The 24,663-nt window shown below is 46.5% G+C and overlaps 2 protein-coding genes across 21 annotated transcripts in view; both read left to right on the top strand.

Moving 5' to 3' along the window:
- The first annotated feature begins 208 nt into the window (after positions 1 to 208).
- LOC102144646 (large ribosomal subunit protein eL38) lies at positions 209 to 561 on the top strand. Its single transcript, XM_005592554.5, has one exon. The coding sequence runs from the start codon at positions 281 to 283 to the stop codon at positions 491 to 493; it is 213 nt and encodes a 70-aa protein (XP_005592611.1). The 5' UTR covers positions 209 to 280; the 3' UTR covers positions 494 to 561.
- Positions 562 to 4,002: 3,441 nt separating this feature from the next.
- WDR59 (WD repeat domain 59) overlaps positions 4,003 to 24,663 on the top strand; it is a 116,665-nt gene continuing 96,004 nt past the window's right edge. For all 20 annotated transcript variants that reach the window (XM_065536635.2, XM_074027617.1, XM_074027622.1 and 17 more), the window contains exon 1: positions 4,003 to 4,178. Coding sequence is in view for 8 of the 20 variants with exons in the window: in XM_074027610.1 (XP_073883711.1) it covers positions 4,125 to 4,178 (54 nt within the window). In the remaining 12 variants the exon portion in view is untranslated. The remainder of the gene's footprint in view (positions 4,179 to 24,663) is intronic.

Here is a 24,663-nt window from a genome sequence, read left to right as displayed (position 1 = left end):
CTCCCGAGTAGCTGGGACTACAGGCGCCCACTACCTCGCCCGGCTAGTTTTTTGTATTTTTTAGTAGAGACGGGGTTTCACCGTATTAGCCAGGATGGTCTCGATCTCCTGACCTTATGATCCGCCCGTCTCGGCCTCCCAAAGTGCTGGGATTACAGGCTTGAGCCACCGCACCCGGCCTAAATTTTTCTTAGAGATAGGGTTTTGTGGAGTGTCTCTAGAGTGGTACGCGGGTGAGAAGGGTCCGGGTCCGCGCCAGCTCCCTGCGCGCCTTGTCGCCATGCCTCGGAAAATTGAGGAAATCAAGGACTTTCTGCTCACAGCCCGACGAAAGGATGCCAAATCTGTCAAGATCAAGAAAAATAAGGACAATGTGAAGTTTAAAGTTCGATGCAGCAGATACCTTTACACCCTGGTCATCACTGACAAAGAGAAGGCAGAGAAACTGAAGCAGTCCCTGCCCCCTGGTTTGGCAGTGAAGGAACTGAAATGAACCAGACACACTGATTTGAACTGTATTAAAATACTAAAAATCAAAAAAAAAAAAAAAAAAAGAGATAGGGTTTTGTTCTGTCACCCAGGCTGGAGCACAGTGGCGCGATAGTAGCTCATTGCAGCCTCAACCTCCCAGACTCAAGCAGTTCTCTCACCTCAGCCTCCCATGTAGTTGGACTACAGATGCATGCCACCACGGCTGGCTAATGTAAATTTTTTTTTTTTTTTTTTTTAGAGATGGGGGTCTTGCCATGTAGTCCAGGCTGGTCTCCAACTCCTTGACTTAAACGATTCTCTCAAATAGCAGGTATGAGCAAACATGTCCAGCCTTTGTTCACACTCTTAATGGTGAGGTGTTTTTTTTGTTTTGTTTTGTTTTTGTTTTTGTTTTTCATAGTGTACCATATCAATATCTTAACATCATACTGAAAAGCTCAGATGTCGGGCCGGGCACGGTGGCTCAGGCCTGTAATCCCAGCACTTTGGGAGGCCGAGGTGGGCGGATCACGAGGTCAGGAGATTGAGACCATCCTGGCTAACACGGTGAAACCCCACGTCTACTAAAAATACAAAAAATTAGCCGGTTGTGGTGGCGGGCACCAGTAGTCCCAGCTATTCGGGAGGCTGAGGCAGGAGAATGGCATGAACCTGGGAGGCGAAGCTTGCAGTGAGCCGAGATAGCGCCACTGTACTCCAGCCTGGGCGACAGAGCAAGACTCCGTTTCAAAACAAACAAACAAAACACAAAGAAAAAGAAAAGCTCAGATGTCATGTTCTTCAGGATTTCAAGATGCCATTTTGGGTTGCCCATTCAGACTCTTCTCTCCTGCCATATTGCCTACAAGTCTATTATAATATACAAGTCATTCTGGCAAGCACATTCCTATTGTAGAATAACCAATTGTCCCAGTTTGCCTGGAAATTACAGGTTTCCTGGGATGCAAGGCGTTTTGGTGATGCAGTGCTAAAATATGAAAAGGGATCAGGCATGGTGGCTCACGTCTATAGTCCCAGCTACTCCAGAGGCTGAGGCTGGAGGGTCATTTGCTTGAAGTCACTAGTTTGAAACCACCCTGGGCAACACAGCAAGACCATCTCTACAAAAAGTAAAACAAACAAACAAACAAACAAACAAAAAAACATAGCTGGGCATAGTAACACATGCCTGTAGTCCCAGTTACTCGGGAGGCTGAGGCAGGAGGATTGCTTGGGCCCAGGAGTTGGAGGCTGTGGTGAGCTATACTTGCACCACTGCACTCCAGCCTCGGTGACAGAATGAGACCCTGTCTCCAAAAAAATAAAAATAAAACATGGAAAAGGTCCAGGCAACAAGTTAGTCACCCTAATTCAAGTCTGTCTTCCCGCTTACACCCAATACTCCAGGAGGGAAGAGACCACACTTTCTCGTCTGTCTTCATACAGTGACTTGCACATACAAATAGTGATAATATTAACAACAGCAACAGTTTTATTTTACTTTTATTGATTTCCTGGCTTCTAGAACTGAATTGATAGTTCACAGTTGAGCATTTTCTACATCCCAGGCCCTGTTCTTAGTTCCTTATAACAACCGAAAGAGGTAAACCATTTTTCCCTTCTATAGGGAAACTGAGACTAAACCAGTTAAATCAACATTCAAGAGCGTGGAGCTGAAGAGGAAACTTAATCACCACCCACCATGTTAGTACAGTGGTTCTCAAACTTTTTGATCTCGGAATCCCTTTACTGGGCTGTTAAAAATTACTGAAAACCCCAAAAACTTTTTTTTCACAAGGTCTTGCTCTGTCGCCCAGGCTGGAGTACAGTAATGTGATCCTAGCTTACTGCAGCCTCCTGTGCTCAAGCCATCCGTCCACCTCAGCCTCCCAAAGTGCTGGGATTACAGGCATGAGCCACTGCCTCCGGCCCCCAAAAACTTTTATATGTAGTATATAGAATTTAAAAAATATATTTATTCATTATTTCATTTAAACATTAATTCACATGAATACCTTTTAAAATGAAAAAGAACCATATTTTCCAAAACAAAACAAAAAATTCTGGCAAATCTGTTTTAATGTTAGGCTTATTAGAAAACAGTGGCCGGGCGCGGTGGCTCACGCCTGTAATCCCAGCACTTTGGGAGGCCGAGACGGGTGGATCACGAGGTCAGGAGATCCAGACCATCCTGGCTCACACGGTGAAACCCCGTCTCTACTAAAAATACAAACAAATTAGCCAGGCGTAGTGGCGGCCGTTTGTAGTCCCAGCTACTCTGGAGGCTGAGCCAGGAGAATGGCGTGAACCCGGGAGGCGGAGCTTGCAGTGAGCGGAGATCGAGCCACTGCACTCCAGCCTGGGCGACTAAGCGAGACTACGTCTCAAAAAAAAGAAAAGAAAAAAAAAAAAAATAGAGCTGGATTGCTGGAGGGGGTATAGCTCAGAGGTAGAGCATTGGATCAAGAAAACAGCTGGATTCTCACAATTAAATCTACCTTCATTGTTACGGGAGGCGCTGCTGTATTGTATGAAACAATAAATTGCACATTCAGACTTTTAAATATCTCCATGGGAATCGGGATAGGCATAAGGAAAAGAGGTATATTCTGTTTGCACGAACGTTGATTTTTTTTTTTTTCCCCCAGACGGAGTCTCGCTGTTGTCACCCAGGCTGGAGTACAATGGCGCGATCTCGGCTCACTGCAATCTCCGCCTCCCTGGTTCAAGCTATTCTCCTGCCTCAGCCTCCCGAGTAGCTGGGACTACAGGCGCCTGCCACCTCGCCCGGCTAAGTTTTTGTATTTTTAGTAGAGACGGGGTTTCACTGTGTTACCCAGGATGGTCTCGATCTCCTGACCTCGTGATCCGCCCGTCTCGGCCTCCCAAAGTGCTGGGATTACAGGCTTGAGCCACCGCGCCCGGCCTTTTTTTTTTTTTTTTTGAGACGAGTCTCACTCTGTTGCCCAGGCTGGAGTGCAGTGGCGTGATCTCGGCTCACTGCAACTTCCGCCCTCCGAGTTCAAGTGATTCTCCTGCCTCAGCCTCCCGAGTAGCTGGGATTACAGGTGCTTGCCACCGCGCCCGGCTATAATTTTTGTATTTTTAGTAGGACGTGGTTTCACCGTATTGGTTAGGCTGGTCTTGAACTCCTGACCTAGGCCTCCCAAAGTGCTGGGATTACAGGCGTCGCCCCGAACGTTGATTTTGATTTGTAGACTGGGGCTGAACGAATGCTGGGGACTCCAGCGAGGAGCTAGTGAGGACAACAGGAACCTCACCTCACCCAAACCCAAACCTGCGAGCCCTTCCCGGGTCACCCACGCTTGCTCGAGCTTGGACTACAACTCCCGGCAGAGCTCGCGGTAGGGGGAGTGCCCGCAACCGCGAGGAGCTTTGGTGACTCAAACCGAGTGACGGAAGTGAGCGGGGGCGTGCCTGTTTGTGGCAGGCGAAGTGCAGCAATTGGAGGAGCCAGGAAGAAGGGGCGGAGCCTGTGCTTGGGTCAACCAATGGCTTCCGTTCAGGAGCAACCGGGGTACGGGGCGTGTTGGGGCTGATTCTCCGTCTGTGTGGGGCGCACGGTCCCGGGATACTGGGAACGGCGGGGTGGGAGGGCGCCGTCTTGGGGCCGCGGTGGCCAGGCGGGAGAGATGGCGGCGCGATGGAGCAGCGAGAACGTGGTTGTAGAGTTTCGTGACTCCCAGGTGAGCTGGAGGCCGAGTGGAGCCGTCTGGGCATGCGTCCTCCTCTCTTCCCCTCCCCCACGCGGCTGCTTCCGTCCCGGGGGCTACGGGGAGACCCTCGGCCCCGAACTGAGGAGGTGGGCGGGCTGACCCGACCTCTTAGACCAGGCGGGAGAGGGAAGAAGACCATCGGGGGAAATCGGGGCGGGCACGGACGGAGTTTCGGGGCTCTCCACGCGGGTAGGGGAGTGGGGTCCGCCTTGGGACACTGAGGCAGAGACTGCGCACCGTGAGTGCTGAGGGGAGGCTTCCCATGATCAGGGTGCGGAGCGAGGGAGTGACGGCTCCCCGAGGCCCTTGGCCGCTTTTGGCGACTTCAGGCAAGTCGCGAGACTCCTTAGAGCTTCAGCTGCGTGGACTTTTAACCCTGTAGGGGTGAATTAGTTGAAACACTGTTTGCAAAGTGCCTGTTGCAGTGTCTACGGGATTAAGTGGGTCTTAATGCCATTAGAGTGGAAAATACCGTGTAGTGGATAGGAGCGACACTGCACGTGTTGCCCGAGTTCGAATCCCGCAGCCCCTACCCTGTCATTACTCCCTACAGGTTAGTTTTCTCACCTGTAGAAGGGAGATTGTCATACTTACAAGATTGGCCTAAAGATTTTATTTTTTAATTTTCTATTTTATTTTATTTGAGACAGGGTCTCGCTCTGTCACCCAGGCTTGAGTGCTGAGGCGCGAATCACTGCTCAGTTCAGCCTTGACCTCACACGCTCAAACTATCCTCCCACCACAGCCTCCCCAGTAGCTGGGACTGCAGGCGCACGCCACCACTTCCGGCTAAATTTTTCATTTTTTTGTAGAGACGGGGTCTTCCTATGTTGTCCAGGCTGGTATGGAACTCCTGAACTCAAGCGACCCCCCTGCCTCAGCCTCCCAAAGTGTCGGGATTACAGGTGTCATCCACTGAGCACGGCCTCGAGTGAAGATTTTATGTGGTCGTATGTTTAGGATGTGTGACACAGTGAAGTGTGCGTGGTAACCCTCAATAAATGTTTGCACTTACTAGAGAGTTTTATCGTTTTTCTTTGCCATGTCTTCCATATGCCAGGCCTCCTTCGAGGCGCTTTATCTACATCTTTTTCTGATTCATACAATAACCATGCAAGGTAAGTAGGTGTTATTCCTTTTTTCCAGAAGTGGATCCCAGTGACTTGGCTAAGGCTTCCTATAATGTGGCCAATGCCATTGGGATTTGGATGCTGGATCTGACCCCAGAGCCCTGGTTTAGCTCATTAGACTGCTTTACTCATAGTGGGTAGCTCTGAACCTGTCATATACATCCCCTCTTCCCCAGTACCTAGGACAGTGTCTTGGTGATTCTCTTCAATTTTCAATTTATTTGAAATTGAAAGAGATTCTCTTTCAGCTTATTTACCTTTTGTTTTGTTTTGTTTTTTTGAGACAGAGTCTTGCTCTATGACCCAGGCTGTAGTGTAGTGGCATGATCTTGGTTCACTGCAACCTCTGCCTCCCAGGTTCAGATGATTCTTGTGTCTCATCCTCCCGAGTAGCTGGGATTACAGGTGCGTGCCACCATGCCCGGCTAATTTTTGTATTTTTTGTAGAGATGGGCTTTCACTATGTTGGCCAGGCTGGTCTTGAACTCCTGGCCTCAAGTGATCTGCCTTCCTTGGCCTCCCAAAGTGCTGGGATTACAAGTGTGAGCCACTCCCCCTGGCCTATTTACTTATTTTTTGTAGAGACAGGGTCTCTCTGTATTGCCCAGGTCGGTCTTGAACTCCTGGCCTCAGGCAATCCTCCCACTTTGGCCTCCCAAAATGTTAGGATTACAGGTGTGAGCCACTGTGCCTGGCCATTCTCTTCATTTATTCAACTAATATTTGTCGAATACCTTCTGTGTGCCACACTTTTATTCACTCATTTATTCAACAAGGATTTACTGAGCTCCCATCAGGTATATACTGTGCCAGGCACAGGTGATTCATACTGAAGGAGATCTGGATTAGTACAAGTGGGTGGTGTGGTTTCTTCTTTCCAAAACCCCATCCTATCTTTTGCCAGAGAATGAGTGAGTGGAGGAGCTACCTACCAGTTTGCTCTGTGTTGCCCTCTGATCAGTAGCCTCCACTGAGAATTTGAGCAGTAGCATTTGGATTAAGGATCTCCAAGTACTGTCAGCACGGAGTCTCCATGAGTCCTGCTCTCCCTAGGGAGGCGCCAGACTCCTAGGGAAAAGGAACTGTATTCCTGTTTCCTTTCTTGTGAATTGCTTTCATTGGGGACTAGGATAAAATAGAATCGTGTATCATGCCTCTAAGCCTGCTAATTTGGAAGCTACTAATCTGCAAACCCTTTAATTCTCACAGAAACCCAGGTAGTCTCACCCCTGCCTCTTTATAGAGATGTAATTGAAGAGACCTGCAGAGAGAGTGCTGACACATATATTAGGATGCTATGAAGTTGTAGCAAATAATTAAATCTCAACAGCAGTTGTCATAGTAAGCGAACAAAGTAAATTGGGTAATTTTACTGGCTTATGGGAGTTTCTGTTTTTTTTTGGTTCTGATTTCTCTGTTTACAAGGTTTCCTCTTTATGTGAATTAGCATGGTTTTGTGGGTGATTCTGGTGATGACTGGAAGGGGCAGGAACCCATTTTATTAACTATTTTGTTAATGTAGAAAGAAAAAGTTAAAACCCTTCATAATGCCTTTCTGAATAGGAACAATAAACTTTTCAAAACACTCTACATCTTTTAAATAATAATTTTATTAAAAATTTTAAATTAAAATATAAAAATTTCTTTCATTTTGCATTTTTCTTAAAAATAGAAATAGGAGCCTCTGTATCTTGCCCAGGTGGTCTTGAACTCCTGGGTTCAAGCGATTCTCCTGCTGCAGCCTCCCAAAGTGCTGGGATTACAGGCCTGAGCCACCGTGCCTGGCCTAAAAAATATACATATATGGCCAGGCGTGGTGGCTCACACCTGTAATCCCACCACTTCGGGAGGTTGAGGTGGGCAGATCACCTGAGGTCAGGAGTTTCAGACCAGTCTGGCCAACATGGTGAAACCCCGTCTCTACTAAAGATACAAAAATTAGCCGGCCTTGGTGGTGCCCACCTATAATCCCAGTTACTTGGGAGGCTGAGGCAGGAGAATTGCTTGAACCTGGGAGGCAGAGGTTGCAGTAAGCCAAGATTTCACCGCTGTACTGGGACCGTAGGCACCTGCCACCACGCCAAGCTAATTTTTCATATTTTTTAGTAGAGATGGGGTTTCACCGTGCCAGCCAGGATGGTCTCCATATCCTGACCCCGCGATCCACCTGCCTCGGCCTTCCAAAGTGTTGGGATTACAGGCGTGAGCCACCGCGCCCGGCCAGCCTCAACCTTATGGTATCAAGTGATCTTCCCACCTCAGTCTCCTGAGTAGCTGTGAATACAGGTGCACACCACCAGGCTCTGCAATTTTTTGTGTGTTTTTCTGTAGAGATGGGGCTTTACCTTGTTGCTCAGGCTGGTCTCAGACGCCTGAGCTCAAGTGATCCTCCCACTTTGGCCTAAAAATGTGTATTTTTTTAATTTTTGAGATGGAGTCTCACTCTGTTGCCCAGGCTGGAATGCAGTGGTGTGATCTCGGCTTGCTGCCATCTCTGCTTCCTGAGTTCAAGTGCTTCTCCTGCCTCCTGAGTAGCTGGGATTACAGGTGTGCCCCACCACACCTGGCTAATTTTTATATTTTTAGTAGAGATGGGGTTTCGCCATGTTGACCAGGCTGGTCTCGAACTGGTCTCGAACTCCTTACCTGAAGTGATCTGCCTGCCTCAGCCTCCCAAAGTGCTGCATTACAGATGTGAGCCATTGCGCCTGGTCTGAAAATAATTTTTTAAAATTAAAACTTCTAGATTTTTTGGCTGGGCGTGGGCTCATGCCTGTAATGCTAGCACTTTGGGAGGCCAACACAGGTGGATCACCTGAGGTCAGGAGTTTGAGACCAGCCTGGCCAACATGGTGAAACCCCGTCTCTACTAAAAATACAAAAATTAGCCAGGCATGGTGGCGGGTGCCTGTAATTCCAGCTACTTGGGAGGCTGAGGCAGGAGAATCGCTTGAACCTGGGAGGCGGAGGTTGCAGCGAGCCGAGATCGCACCATTGCACTCCAGCCTGGGCAACAAGGGCGAAACTCTGTCTCAAAAAAAAAAAAAGAGAAGACTTTTAGATTTTTCAAAGGAAAACCCCAGTCTGAAGTGTGAAAGTGTTTTTTATAGATTATAAAAGTGCCATTTACTTTATAAAACAATGCTTTGGGATATTCCTGTCACTAATTAATAATGAAGAGCCTGTGCTGCTTGGCAACTACTGTGAAGTGGTTCCTGGCATCAATGAGTGTTAACACCATACGAAAACTTAGGCCGGGCGTGGTGGCTCATGCCTGTAATCCCACCATTTTGGGAGGCCAAGGCAGGCGGATCACCTGAGGTCAGGAGTCGAGACCATCCTGGCTATCATGGTGAAGGCCTGTTTCTACTAAAAATACAAAAAAAATTAAGCGGGCGTGGTGGCGCATGCCTGTCATCCCAGATACTCGGGAGGCTGAGGGAGGAGAATTGCTTGAGCCCGGGAGGCGGAGGTTGCAGTGAGCTGAGATCACGCCATTGCTCTCCAGCTTGGGTGACAAGGGTGAAGCTGTGTCTCAAAAAAAAAAAAAAAAAAAAAAAAGCCAGGTGTGGTGGCTCACACCTGTAATCCCAGCACTTTGGGAGGCCGAGGCAGGCGGATCACGAGGTCAGGAGTTCGAGACCAGCCTGGCCAATATGGTGAAACCCCATCTCTACTAAAATAACAAAAATTCGCCAGGTGTGGTGGTGGGTGCCTGTAATCCTAGCTACTCAGGAGGCTGAGGCAGAGGAATTGCTTGAAGCTGGGAGGCGGAGGTTGCAGTGAGCCAAGATTGTGCCATGCACTTCAGCCTGGGCGACAAGAGCAAGACTCTGTCTCCAAAAAACAAAAAAAAAAAAACACGCACACACACACAAATACACAACTAAGAGGTAATCTTCTAGAGCAATACTGTTTTGTAGAACTTCTAGTGATGATGGAAATGGGGCTAATGTGTGACAGATGTATTTTCAATTTTATGACATTTTAATTGCCATTTAAACAGTCACCGTGGCTAGTGGCTATGATATTGGAAAGTACAGTTCGGAGTACTGAGAAGTGTGGAGATTAGTTTTCACTCTCAAGGAAAGGTAAGATGCTGGAATGTGCAATTACAAGGCTAACGTAATGATATGTGCAAAAGCGCTATGGTGGATGGCTCCTGTGTTGAAGAGAAGAACCGCAGACGCACGGCAGCTGCCTACTTCGTGTCTCCACTTCAGGGTCTGCGAGAAAATCGAGCTCTGTGTGTCCAAAGCAGCTGAACATACTTGGAGAAAACTCTTCCCGCACGCTAGCATTTCCCTCTTCCATTTTATCTTCCATATAGCCAGAGTGACTTTTTTTTTTTTTTTTTTTAAATCCAGGTTTATGCAGGTATAGTTGTAGAGGCTGTTGGGTTTTGATAAATGGATGTAGTCATGTAACCACTGCCGTAATCATGATGTAGAATGTTTCCATCACTCCAAAGAGTTCCTTGGTACCTCTGTGTACTCAGTCTCCCCCCCTTATCTCTGGCAGCTGCTGGTAGGATTTCTGTAACAAATGGAATCATGTGATATGATGTGTAGCCTTTTGAATCTGGCTCTCATTTTTGTTTTGTTTTGTTTTTTTGAAGGGACAGAATCTTCCTCAGTTGCCCAGGCTGTAGTGCAGTTGCACAGTCCTTGCTCAGTGCAGCCTTCAGCTCCTGGGCTCAAGTGTCCTCCCATCTCAGCCTCCTGAATAACTGGGAAGACAGGCATGTGCCACCAGGCCTAGCTCTTTTTTTTTTTTTTTTTGAGACGGAGTCTCGCTCTGTCGCCAGGCTGGAGTGCAGTGGCATGATCTTGGCTCACTGCAACCTCTGCCTCCTGGGTTCAAGCGATTCTCTGCCTCAGCCTCCCTAGTAGCTGGAATTACAGGTGCCCACCACCATACCCGGCTAATGTTTGTATTTTTAGTAGAGACGGGATTTCACCGTCTTTTCCAGGCTGGTCTTGAACTCCTGACCTTGTGATCTATCCACTTTAGCCTCCCAAAGTGCTGGGATTACAGGCGTGAGCCACTGTGCCTGGCCAGGCCTGGCTAATTTTTAGAAAATTTTTATGGGGGTGGGAGCTGGCTCCTGATGCCCAGGCTGGTCTTGAACTCCTGACCTCATACAACCCTCCCACCTTGGCCTCCCAAAGTTTTGAGATTACAAGCATGAGCCACCACCCGACCTGGCTTCTTTTGCTTAGCCTAGTGCTTTTGAGATTCATTCTTGTTGTTGAACCTATCAGATAGTCCATTCCTTCTCCTTGCTGAGTAGTGTTCCAGTGTATAGATAGACTGCAATTTGTGTATTCATTCACTTGTTTATGGGCATTTAGTTTTTTTCCAGTTTTTAGTGACTGAAGAAAGCTGCTATAAGTAGCTGTAAGTATCAAGGCCAATTTTTTAAACATACATTTTCATATCCCCCTCAAAAAAGATCCTTCAGTGGCATTCTATTGCACTGAGAATAAAATATAAATTCCTTATTTTGGACTATTTTGTGTCCTGGTCTTTGCATGCTTCTCAGATTATTTCTTGTATCACATTGCTCCTATTTATTTCACTTTTCTTCTACCACAGTATAAGCTGTGGGAGGATGGAGACCTTGTATTTTTGGCTCCTGTGTCCCCGCTGCCTAGAATAGTACTTAGGATGGAGCAGGTGCTCAACAAATATTTGTTGAATGAATAAATTTTAAAAACCAATGATGTCGGCTGTTCATGGTGGCTCACACCTGTAACCCCAGCACTTTGGGAGGCCGAGGCCAGTGGATCACCTGAGATCAGGAGTTCAAGACCAGCCTGGCCAACATGGTGAAACTGTGTCTCTACTAAAAATACAAAAAATTTGCTGGGTGTGGTGGTGGTCACCTGTAGTCCCAGTTACTTGGGAGGCTGAGGCAAGAGAGTCGCTTGAACCCAGGAGGCAGAGGTTGCAGTAAGCTGAGATTGTGCCACTGCACTCCAGCCTGGGTGACAGAGAGAGACTGTCTCCAAAAAAAAAAAAAAATTATGATTATGTCAACCAAGAATTCTAGCAGGAATTAGGAAAAAGTATTTAGGTGTCTCCAGTTTTTTTTTTTTTTTTTTTGAGACAGAGTTTCATTCTTGTCGCCCAGGCTGGAGTGCAGTGGCTCCATCTCGGCTCACCGCAACCTCTGCCTCCTGGGTTCAAGCGATTCTCCTGCCTCAGCCTCCTGAGTAACTGGGATTACAGGTGCGTGCCGTCACACCCAGCTAATTTTTTGTATTTTTAGTAGAGACTGGGTTTTGCCATGTTGGGCAGGCTGGTCTGGAACTCCTGACCTCAGGTGATCCACCTCCCTCGGCCTCCCAAAGTGCTGGGTTTACAGGTGTGAGCCATTGCGCCTGGCTTTCCTTGTTTTTGATGACTTTGACAGTTTTAAGGAGTACCAGTCAGGTGTTTTGTAGAATGTTCCTCAGTTGGGGTTTGTCTGATGTTTTCCCATGAGTAGATCAAGATTATAGATTTTGGGATGAAGACCCTGGAGATAAAGTGCCCAGTCTTTTTTTTTTTTTTTTTTTTTTTTTGAGACGGAGTCTCGCTGTGTCGCCCAGGCTGGAGTGCAGTGGCCGGATCTCAGCTCACTGCAAGCTCTGCCTCCCGGGTTTTTACGCCATTCTCCTGCCTCAGCCTCCCGAGTAGCCGGGACTACAGGCGCCCGCCACCTCGCCCGGCTAGTTTTTTGTATTTTTTAGTAGAGACGGGGTTTCACCGTGTTAGCCAGGATGGTCTCGAACTCCTGACCTCGTGATCCGCCCGTCTCGGCCTCCCAAAGTGCTGGGATTACAGGCTTGAGCCACCGCGCCCGGCAAAAGTGCCCAGTCTTACCACACCATGTCAGGGGTTATGAATATGACATGTCACATGTTGAGCACCTGGCCGAGGTAGTGTTTGTCAGGTTTCTGTACTGTAACAGACTCTTTTTGCCCTTTTTCTGTCTTTGGAAGACAGTCTCCAAATGTAGCCCATACTTGAAGAGTGGAGAGTTAATCTCTCTGATTTGTTTACTTATTCAGTCATTGTTTATATCAGTATGAACTTACAGAAATTTATTTTATACTTCGTATTATAATCCGGTATAACTTAATTTTGTTACTGAAATTGTTTCAGCTTTTACCATCAGGAGCTTTTTCAGTTGGCTCTTGTATTCCTTTGACACCTTCATCATTGTCGTTTTGTTTAGTTTTTACTTTCTGGCACTGTACGATGCTCAACTTTGATCTTATATATTTCCTGCCCCAGTCCTAAAAGCCGCTTCTCTAAGGAGCCCTGGTTCCTTTTATTGGGGAATATTAGAAATCAAGGCCGGCGCGGTGGTTTACGACTGTAATCCCAGCTGCTCGGGAGGCTGAGGCAGGAGAATCGCTCGAACCAGGGAGGTGGAGGTTGCAGTGAGCCGAGATCGTGCTACTGCACTCCAGCCTGGGCGACAGATCGAGACTCTGTCTCCGTAAAAAACAACAAAAACGGCCGGGCGCGGTGGCCCAAGCCTGTAATCCCAGCACTTTGGGAGGCTGAGACGGGCGGATCACGAGGTCAGGAGATCGAGACCATCCTGGCTAACACGGTGAAACCCCGTCTCTACTAAAAAAATACAAAAAACTAGCCGGGCGAGGTGGCGGGCGCCTGTAGTCCCAGCTACTCGGGAGGCTGAGGCAGGAGAATGGTGTGAACCCGGGAGGCGGAGCTTGCAGTGAGCTGAGATCCGGCCACTATACTCCAGCCTGGGCGACAGAGCGAGCCTCCATCTCAAAAAAAAAAAAAACAAAAACAAAAAGTAGTGTAAAGTAGTATTCCATTGTATGAATGTGCCCCAATTGATTTGTCCCTCTTATTAAACATTTGGGTTATTTTCTATTTTAAATCATAGGTGATGATTCTATGAACATAGTATTTATATAGGAGTACAATTGCTGGGTGATGAGATGTGTATACTTTTTGTTTGTTTTTTTTTTTTGAGACAGAGTTTTGCTCTGTTGCCGCAGCTGGAGTGCAGTGGCCTGATCTCAGCTCACTGCAACCTCCGTTCTCAGGTTCAAGCAATTCTTCTGCCTCAGCCTCCCAAGTAGCTGGGACTACAGGCATGTGCCACCATGCCTGGCTAATTTTTTGTATTGTTGGTAGAGATGAGATTTTAGTAGAGATGGGGTTTTGCCATGTCGCCCAGGCTAGTCACAAACTCCTAAGCTCATGCAATCCCCCCACCTCAGCCTCCCTAAGTGCTAGGATTACAGGCCTGAGCCACAGCGCCCAGCCAGGATGTGTATATTCTTTAGCCTTATCAAAAAATGTAAAGTTGTTTTCCAAAGTGGTTGAAATTTTATACTCCCAGCAGCAATGCTTGAAGAGTTCCCGTTGGTCTGTATCCTCACCAACACTTGGTATTATCCGACTTTACATTTCTTATCTTCTCATCAGATGTTTATTCAGAGTCTACTGTATGTTAGGCATGATAAATAAAGCAGTAAACAAAACAGAATTTCTTGCCCACATCAAACTCTTGTTCTTATATTGTACTGATTTTTCACGTATCTGGTAAATGGCCTGTCATTTTTTAGTTTAATTTGTATTTCCCTGATTACTGATGAAGGTGAATTTTTATTTTATTTTATTTTAAGACACAGTCTTGCTCTGTCACCCAGGCTGGAGTACAAGTGATTCTTCCGCGTCAGCCTCCCAAGTAGCTGGGATTACAGGCGCATACCACCATGCCCGGCTAATTTTTTGTATTTTTAGTAGAGATGGACTTTGAGCATGTTGGCCAGGCTGGTCTCAAAACTCCTGACTTGAAGTAATCCACCTGTCTCTTCTCCCAAAGTGCTGGGATTACAGGCGTGAGTCACTGTGCCCAAGGGAATATTTTTTATATGTATAATTGGCAATTTTTTTTTTCTTTGAGACAGAGTATCACTGTGTCCCCCAGCCTGGAGTGCAGTGGCACGATCTCGGCTCACTGCAACCTCTGCCTCTCAGGTTTAAGCATTTCTCATGTCTCAGCCTGTGAAGTAGCTGGGATTACAGGCACATGCCACCACATCCAGACAATTTGTGTTTCTTCTATGAAATACCTGTTTATGTCTTGTGCCCTTTTAAAAATATCATTGGCTCTCTTTTTTTTTTTTTTTTTTACCTTGAGACGGAGTCTCGCTCTGTGGCCCAGGCTGGAGTGCAGTTGCGCGATCTTGGCTCACTGCAAGCTCTGCCTCCTGGGTTCACGCCATTCTCCTGCCTCAGCCTCCCGAGTAGCTGGGACTACAGGTGCCCGCCCTCACGCCCGGCTAATTTTTTTTGTGTATTTTTAGTAGAGACGGGGTTTCACCATGTTAGTCAGGATGGTCTGGATCTCCTGACCTGGTGATCTGCCCGCCTCGGCCTCCCAGAGTGCTGGGATTACAGGTGTGAGCCACCGCGCCTAGCTGCATTGTTTCTTTCTTTCTTTCTTTTTTTTTTTTTGAGACGGAGTCTCGCTCTGTCGCCCAGGCTGGAGTGCAGTGGCCAGATCTCAGCTCACTGCAAGCTCCGCCTCCCGGGTTCGGGCCATTCTCCTGACTCAGCCTCCCGAGTAGCTGGGACTACAGGCGCCCGCTGCCTCGCCCGGCTAGATTTTTTTGTATTTTTTAGTAGAGACGGGGTTTCACCATGTTAGCCAGGATGGTCTCGATCTCCTGACTTTGTGATCCGCTCGTCTCGGCCTCCCAAAGTGCTGGGATTATAGGCTTGGGCCACTGCGCCCGGCCTGTTTCTTTCTTATAGATTAACAAGAATGTAAACATTTTTGTGGATTCTAGTTCTGTATGGTTATATGTGTTGTAAATCCGTTCTCCGAGGTCGTAGCTTGCCTTTTCATTCTTTTTATGGTATTTAAAAATTTTTTTAAATTTAAATTCTTTTCTTTTTTGAGATGCGGTCTCGCTGTTACTTGTGGCTGGAGTGCCTATTCACAGGCACAGTCATAGTACAGTGCCTCCTTGAACTCCTGGTCTCAAATGATCCTGCTTCAGCCTCCCAAGTAACTGGGTCTATATATGTGAGCTACCGCTCCCAGCTATGTGCTGTCTTTTGATGAACAGAACTTTACTTTTAATGCAGTTAAATTTATGGATTGTACTTTTTCAGTCTTGTTGTTGTTGTTTTTGTTTTGAGACAGGGTCTCACACTGTTGCCCAGGCTGGAGTGCCATGATCTTGAATCACTGCAACCTCTGCCTCCTGGGCTCAAGTGATCCTCCTGCCTTAGCCTCTTAAGTAGTTGGGACTACAGGCACACACCACCACACTGGGCTAATGTTTGTATTTTTTGTAGAGACAAGGTTTTGCCACATTGGCCAGGCTGGTCTCGAAATCCTGGGCTCAAATGATCCACCCACCATGGCCTCCCAAATTCTTTTTCAGTCTTCTTAAGAAAAATGTTTGGGCCAGGCTTGGTGGCTCACATCTGTTATCCCAGCACTTTGGGAGGCCGAGGTGGGCAGATCATGAGGTCAGAAGATCGAGACCATCCTGGCTAACACTCTCTACTAAAAATACAAAAAATTAGCCAGGTGTGGTGGTGGGCACATGTAGTCGCAGCTACTCGGGAGGCTGAGGCAGGAGAATTGCTTGAACCCAAAAGGCGGAGGTTCAGTGAGCTGAGATTGTGCCATTGCACTCCAGCCTGAGTGACGGGGTAAGGTTACGTCTCAAAAGAAAAAAAAGAAAAGAAAAAAAGAAAAACGTTCGTATCCTAGGTTCATAAAGATAGTCCCCAGTATTTTCTGTTACCTTGAAATTGAAAATGAATCGTCTCAGCAGAAAGTATACTTTTCTGCTGACCTAATAATGGTTGGTGATTTATTAGTCTCAGTATTACAACAGCTTTTCCACAAGCATAAAGATTGAGGACTGGGTTTTACTCTAATAAAAACTGAAATAAAAAAACACAGCTCAAGAAATTCTTTGGCTAGGAGCAAAATTATAAATAATTAATAATCCGTATGTTTTTCTGGAGCAATCCAACTTTGTTTCCTGCTTTTCTAGTTGCATACAATGTTCATTTTGAAAAACTATAGAGATGGAGGGGCAGAGTAGGACTTTCTGGTGTGACTATTAATATGTATACTTTGAATTATTTTTTCTTTATTAAAAAATTTATATATATGTATTTTAAAATCGAGATGGGGTCTCACTGTGTTACCCAGGCTGGTCTCAAACTCCTGAGCTTAAGTGATCCTCCCACCTCAGCCTCCCAAAGTGCTGTGATCACAGGCGTGAGCCACTGCACCGTGCCTATTTTTTTTTTTCTAAAAAACTTAATATCAAGATGTGGTGATGAATGGGAGGAGAGAATAGCAAAGAGATTAAGGATTTGATGCCAGACTGTGTTAAGATTTAGGTTATGCCACCTGTCTTCCATGTGATCTTGGGCAAGTTACTTCCTTTCTAAGCTTCAGTTTTTCTTTTACATTTTTTTTTTCTTTTTTTACTTTTATTTTTTTTTGAGACGGAGTTTCACTCTTGTTGCCCAGGCTGGAGTGCAGTGGCATGATCTCAGCTCAGTGCAACCTCTGCCTCCCGGGTTCTAGCAGTTCTCCTGCCTCAGCCTCCCAGGTAACTGGGATTACGCCCGCCACCACATCTGGCTAATTTTTTGTATTTTTAGTACAGACGGGGTTTCACCATGTTGGCCAGGCTAGTCTTGAACCCCTGACCTCAGGTGATCTACCCTCCTTGACCTCCCAAAGTGCTGGAATTACAGGCGTGAGCCACTGCGCCCAGCCCTGTGTTTTTATTTTTTATTTTTGTTTTTTTTTTTTTAGTCAGAGTCTTGCTCCATCTCCTAGGCTGGAGTGCAGTGGTACGATCATGGCTCGCTGCATCCTCCACCTCCCGGGTTCAAGCAATTCTCCTGAGTAGCTGGGATTACAGGTGGGTGCTGCCACGCCTGGCTAATTTTTGTATTTTTAGTAAAGACGGGGTATCACCATGTTGGCCAGGCTGGTCTTGAACTCCTAACCTCAGGTGATCCACCCACCTTGGCGTCCCAAAGTGCTGGGATTACAGGTGTGAGACTCAGCGCCTGACTGAGTTTCTTTGTTCATAAAACAAGGATAATAGTGCCTCCTTGTGTTGGGGGTTCCCCAGGCCACACCAGGCTTAGTGACTTGCAAGGAGGATTCACGGTCGTATTTGCAGTTATGACATATTACAGCAGAAGGACACAATGCAGAATCAAAGGGAAAAGGCAAATGGCATGAGGTGAGAAGGAAACCAGGCCGAAACTTCCCAGAGTCCGCTCACTGTAGAGGCACACAGGATATGCTTAATTCCTCCCGCATGTAACTGGAACAATGTGTGAGAGACGTTCTGTACCAAGGAAGTTCACTAGGGACTCAGTACCCACAGTTTCTATTTGGGGCTGGTCATGTTGGCACCCTCTGCCTTAACCGGTACCAAAATTCCAGACCTTCCGAAGGAAAGCAGGCACTCAGTGTAAACCACATCGTTTGTAAGTGCAGTTGAGTCACAGGGAGCCTCTTACCAGTTAAGGAGCAGTGGAACGCTCCCAAAATCCAAGTTCTAGATACCAGCCAAGAGCCACCCTTGCAAGCAGGCCTTGCAAGGGTAGTAGCCTCAGGCCTGCTGTGCCAACTCTTTTCTGCACACTACCTTGTGGACTGGCTGTGAGGATTAAATGACAGTATCAGTGTGGAGCACCTAGCATAGTGGTCAGTATATGTTAAGTGGTTGATAAATGTGAATTACTATCATTATTAAATTAGAAAACTGGCCTAAGGAAGCAAGACGCTTGGCTTGACAGAATAGCCCTCTCACCTGCCCTGTCATTTTGCAGATGAGGAGCGTTGAGCCCCAGAAAGATTAGGTGATGTACCTAGTAGTACCTAGTGCTTGCCATTTTAGTTTGTGGGAAAGTGAGAATGTTCCCATTTAATTAAATTTCATTAGTCAATTAATTTTTTTCTTTTTTTTTGAGACGGAGTCTTGCTTTTGTCCCAGGTTGGAGTGCAGTGGCACGATCTCGGCTCACTGCAAGCTCCACCTCCTGGGTTTAAGCAATTCTCCTGCCTCAGCCTCCTCAGTAGCTGGGATTACAGGCATGCACCACCACGCCTGGCTAATTTTTTGTGTTTTTAGTGGAAATGGGGTTTCTCCATGTTGGTCAGGCTTGTCTCCAACTCCTGAGCTCAGATTCAGGTGATCCGCCTACCTCAGCCTCCCAAAGTGCTGGGATTTACAGGTGTGAGCCACGGTGCCCGGCCAATATCTAATTTAAATAGAAATTGGATCTTATCCTCTGAAAGGGTCAGACCCTTTTAATAATCAATTGTTTTTAGTTTGTAGCTTTAGTCTGTAAAACCCTTTTTTTTTTTTTTTTGAGACAAAGTCTTGCTCTGTCACCCAGACAGGAATGCAGTGGCTCCATCTCGGCTCACTGCAAGCTCCATCTCCCAGGTTCAAGTGAATCTTGTGCCTCAGCCTCCTGCGTAGTTGGGATTACAGGTGTGTGCCACCACAGCTGGCTAATTTTTGTATTTTTAGTAGCCATGTTGGCCAGGCTGGTCTCAAACTCCTGACCTCAAGTGATCTACCTGTCTCGGCCTCCCAAAGTGCTGGGATTACAGGCGTGAACCACCATGCCCGGCCTAGATGTGAGTTTTAATCGAGTTCTCTCTGCAGAGCCCATGTACATCCTTCCTGCTGCACTAGGCTGTCTCCATTTTATGTCTAGAGGAAGGGCAGAATTTTTCTTCTTTTTGATAAATTGTGGTCTCTTGCTTTGGGTTGCTGAAACCAAATGCTTCAGAACACAGCTGCCTTTGGAAGTTGGCTCACCAAGAAATTTTTTAAACAAGGACAGCAGCAATTTGTGTATGTAGTCTAATAGAGTCTCATGGGATTGGTTTCCTTCATTAGCCATCAGTTAGCTTGACTTTTCCAAATTGTTAATTTTATTTTCTCCAAGAGAATAAGTATCAAATATCACCATCAATTTTCGTTTCATAAAGGGCATGTAATTCCTAAAGTGTTAAGTGTGCCAAAAGTCACCATCCTTCTTGCAGTTGTAGGAACAAAGGCTCCTAAGAAGAACTTCATTCTCTTCTGTATAAAGATGCCTGTTTTGATAGAGAGCAGTCCTGGATAATAAGTTTGTTTTCCTACAGTTGAAGAGGACTTTTCAGTATGGAAAAGCAAGAGTTTGGCTGTGTATGGTGGCACATGCCCATAACCCCAGCCATTTGGGAGGCTGAGGCCGAGGCAGGAAGATTGCTTGAGCCCAGGAGTTCAACACCAGCCTGGGCAACATAGTGACTCCCCATCTCTACACAAAATTGTAAAATTAGCCAGGTGCAGTGGTGTGCACCTGTAGTCCCAGTTACTTGGGAGGCTGAGGCAGGGGAATCACTTGAGCCCAGAGGTTTGGGGTTACAGTGAGTGCCACTGCACCCCAGCCTGGGTGACAGAGTAAGACTCTCTCTTTGAGAGAGAGGCTGGGCCCGGTGGCTCACACCTGTAATCCCTGCACTTTGGGAGGCCCAGGCAGGTGGATCACTTGAGGTCAGGAGTTCAAGACCAGCCTGGCCAACATGGTGAAACCCCACCTCTACTAAAAATACAAAAAACATTAGCCAGGCACGGTGGCAGGTGCCTGTAATCCCAGCTACTCAGGAGGCTGAGGCAGGAGAACTGCTTGAACGCAGGAGGTGGAGGTTGTAGTGAGCCAAGATCGCAGCACTGCACTCCAGCCTGGGCGACAGAGCAAAGCTCCATCTCAGAAAAATAAAAGAGAAAGAGAAAAAAGAAAAAGGAAGGAAGGAAGGCAGGAAGGAAGAAAGGAAAGGACAGGAAAGGAAAGGAGGAAGGAAGGAAGGAAGAGTGATGAAAATTTTATAGTATGAAGTGTATGGGTAAGGTACACAAGTCTTTTTTTTTCTCTTTTTTTGGGACCCCTGTCAGAAACTAAATTTTGTTCATCACATTATTCTAATAGAATGTCTCACACGGCAGGCAGTGAGCTATTGAAGTTCATTATCCTAGGAGGTATTAATGAAACAAATGAACTTTAAAACTTCAGATAAACTCATGGGTAATAAATTATTAAGGGGAATCATCAAGAGAAACTACCAAAAATATTCTCAGAGACGTCAAGGAACACCTTGGCACATTGTGAGCTGGAAGGACCCTGATTTTGACCTGGTTCTGACCTACCATCTTTTTTTTGGCTTTTTTTTTGAGACAGGGTCTTGCTTTGTCATTCAGCCAGGAGTGCAGTGGTGTGAACATGGCTCACTGCAGCCTTACCCTCTTGGGCTTAAGCGATCCTTCCCCCTCAGCCCCCCAAGTAGCTGGGACTACAAGTGAGCGACACCCTTCCTGGCTAATGTTGTTGTTGTTTGTTTTTTTTTTTTTGAGACGGAGTCTCGCTCTGTCACCCAGGCTTGAGTACAGTGGCGTAATCTCTGCTCACTGCATGCTCCACCTCCTGGGTTCACGCTGTTCTCCTGTCTCAGTCTCCCAAGTAGCTGGGACTACAGGCGCCCGCCACCACGCCTGGCTAATTTTTGTATTTTTAGTAGAGACGGGGTTTCACTTTGTTAGCCAGGATGGTCTCCATCTCCTGACCTCGTGATCTGCCCGCCTCGGCCTCCCAAAGTGCTAGGATTACAGGTGTGAGCCACCGCGCCCAGCCTTATTTTTTTTTAAGTGATGTGGTTTCACCATGTTGTCCAGGCTGGTCTCGAACTCCTGGGCTCCAAGCGATCCTCCTGCCTTGGCTTCCCAAAGTCCTGGGATTATAGGTGTGTACCACAACGCCCAGTCGCAACCATCTTTCATACTACAGATTTTTTACAGAGCACCTCTGTGTGCAAAGCACCTTGCTGGGTGCTCTGGGAGAAATGAAACAGACTGTGCTCAGCAGGGGCTCATCAGCTAGTAGGACAAGAAAAATGTGTATGGCAATAACTAAACACAAAGAAGTTTTGGCAAGTTCTGTGACAGAGGGGCAGAGAAAGTGCTTTTGGAAAAGGTGGAACCTTCTTAGAGGTCCCTGGGAGAGCTTCTTAGAGGAGGTATATCTTGGGACTTAGAAGATAATAGAATTAAGTGAAATGACAAATCTGTAGGTATCACATTGCCTGCCTTTTAGTTATACTACAAGTCTGTGGTAACTCAAACAGCGTGGTACTGCTATAAAACTAGACATATAGATCAATGGAACAGAATAAAGAACACAGAAATAAAGCTACATGCCTACAACCACCTGATCTTTGACAAAGTCGACAAAAATTAACAATGGGGAAAGGAGTTCTAGACCAGCCTGGGCAACATGGTGAAATCCCATCTCTACCAAAAATACAAAAAACTAACTGGGTGTGGCATGCACTGGTGGTCCCAGCTATTTGGGAGGCTGAGGTGAGAGGATCACTTGAACCCAGGAGGCGGAGGTTGCAGTGAGCTGAGACTGAGCCATTGCACTCCAGCCTGGGCAAAAAATTGAGACCCTGTCTCAAGCAAACCCCCCAAAACCCCACAAAAATTAGTTGGGCATGGTGCTGTGCACTCGGGAAGTATCATTTGAATCCGGGAGCTTGAGGCTGCAGTGAGCTGAGATCATGCCGTTGTACTCCAGCCTGTGTGACAGAGTCTCACGTATACACACAAAAGTTTATTGCAAATTGGCAATTTGTGTGTCTTTATTTGGTACAAAATTATGGTATGATTTATGAATATAATGTAGGGTAACCAGGCAAATTAACATATTTAGGAGCAACTACTTTTAAACATTTTGATATGCTTTCTTCAGTGTTTTTCTTTCTTTTTTTTTTTTTGAGACCAACTCTCACTCTGTCTCCCAGGCTGGAGTGCAGTGGTATGAATTCAGCTCACTGTAACCTCTGCCTCCTGCGTTCATGGGATTCTTCTGCCTCTGCCTCCCGAGTAGCTAGGATTACAGGTATGTCACCACACCCAGCTAATTTTTGTATTTTTAGTAGAGACAGGGTTTCACCATGTTGGCTAGGCTGGTGTTGAACTGACCTCAAGTGATCCACCTGCCTCGGCCTCCTAAAGTGCTGGGATTACAGGTGTGAGCCACCATGCCTGGCCTCTTTAGTGTTTTTCTTAAACATATATGTATAGGACCAGGCGTGGTGGTGCACGCCTGTAATCACAGCACTTTGGGAGGCCGAGGCGGCGATCACCTTAGGTCAGGAGTTCGAGACCAGCCTGGGAAACATGGTGAAACCCTGTCTCTACTAAAAATACAAAATGAACCGGGTGTGGTGTCACATGCCTGTAATCACAGCTACTTGGGAGGCTGAGGCAGGAGAATCTCTTGAACCCGGGAGGTGGAGGTTGCAGTGAGCTGAGATAACGCCGTTGCCCTCCAGCCTGGGCAACAAGAGCGAAACTCCGTCTCAAAAAACAAACAAACAAAAAAACAGGCCGGGTGCAGTGACTCATGCCTGTAATCCCAGTACTTTGGGAGGCTGAGGCAGGTGGATCACGAAGTCAGGAGATCGAGACCATCCTGGCTAATACGGTGAAACCCCGTCTCTACTAAAAATACGAAAAATTAGCCAGGCATGGTGGTGGGCACATGTAGTCCCAGCTACTCGGGAGGCTGAAGCAGGAAAATGGTGTGAACCCAGGAGGCGGAGGTTGCAGTGAGCCAAGATCGTGCCACTGCACTCCAGCCTGGATGACAGAGCAAGACTCCATGTCAAAAAACAAAACAATATATATATATATATATATAAAATACATATATATTATATAGGATATATGAGAGTAATGTATGAGATATATAATATATATATTATATATATATTTATAAGTAGCCAATTTAAATTTTAGTCTGTAAGAGGATATAAAATGCCACTTTACATCTCTAACCTGTCTTTAATCTGCAGCAGGCACCTTTCTTCAGACTGCTGGGAAATTCTATCTCCGTCGTTGCAGGGCTTCCCCTCCTCACTTGCAGTGGATCATACAAAAATCCCACAGTCCTGTGGTTCTTGACCGGTGTCTAGAATTCCCCACCTGGTGTGCTGAGGGTGGAGAGGAATTGGATTGCAGACTCCTTTCCCCCACAAAGCACTAACTTCCTCTGGTGAGGTCGTTTTCACTTCCCCGTCTCAGTGTTCCCTTTCTCCATGCCTTCTTTGGGACAGCTTAGTGTAACCTTCCTCAGTGTGCTTCTGCAAACATGGTGGTAACCTGTTTTTTCTAGGGTAGTGGTAGGGAAAATCACGTAGGTGGTGCTGTGGTGGTGTTTTTTCTTTTTTTAAATAACTTCCCCTGATATGGATGAGTTATGATACTTTATTTGCCTTTTTTGTTTTGTTTTTTTTTTTTTGAGACAGAGTCTTGCTCTGTCAGCCAGGCTGGAGTGCAGTGGCAAGATCTCAGCTCACTGCATGCAGCCTCCACCTCCTAGGTTCAAGCAATCCTCCTACCTCAGCCTCCCGAGCAGCTGGGACTACAGGTGCATGCCCCATCACGCCTGGCTAATTTTTGTATATTTGGTAGAAATGGATTTTCGCCACGTTGGCCAGGCTGGTCTCGAACTCCTGACTTCAGGTGGTCCACCTGCCTCGGCCTCCCAAAGTGCTGGGATTACAGGTGTGAGCCACTGCGCCCGGCCCAGATTTAGCATCTTAAAACAACGTCCATTTATTAGCTCACAGTTCTGTAGGTCAGAAGTCCAGGCACTCTCAGCTCCTACATGCTCTCTCAGGTCCTTGCCGTGTCCTTCTGTCTTTGCGTCCAGCAATGAAAATCTTCATGTTGAATCTCTCACCCTTTTAATCTCTCACTTCCTGTCTCTGACATCTAGATGTAGATTTAAAGGGCTGATGAGACTCAGTCTCTCAATCTCCCCGTCCTCTAACTTTTCATCATCCCAAATAGGAGCTCTGTACCCATTAAACAGTAACTCCCCATTCTCTACTTCCCCTAGACCTTGGCAACCTCCATTCTACTTTTTGTTTCTATGAATTCATCTGCTTTAGGTGGAGTCATATAATATTTGTCCTTTTGCATCTGGAATACTCCACTTAGCATGTTTCCAAGCTTCATCCATGTTATAGCATGTATCAGAATTTCCTTCCCTTTTAAGGCTAAATAATATTCCATTATATGTCTATACCACGTTTTGTTTATCTGTTCCTCTACTGGTGGATATTTGGGTTGTTTGAGGTCTTTCTATCTTTTTTTTTTTTTTTTTTGAGTCCGAGTCTTGCTTTATTGCAGAAGCTGGAGTGCAATGGCACGTCTCGGGTCACT

Source organism: Macaca fascicularis, chromosome 20 (genome assembly GCF_037993035.2).
Source record: "Macaca fascicularis isolate 582-1 chromosome 20, T2T-MFA8v1.1".
Taxonomy (NCBI): domain Eukaryota; kingdom Metazoa; phylum Chordata; class Mammalia; order Primates; family Cercopithecidae; genus Macaca; species Macaca fascicularis.
This window is presented reverse-complemented; position numbering and strand designations above follow the sequence as displayed.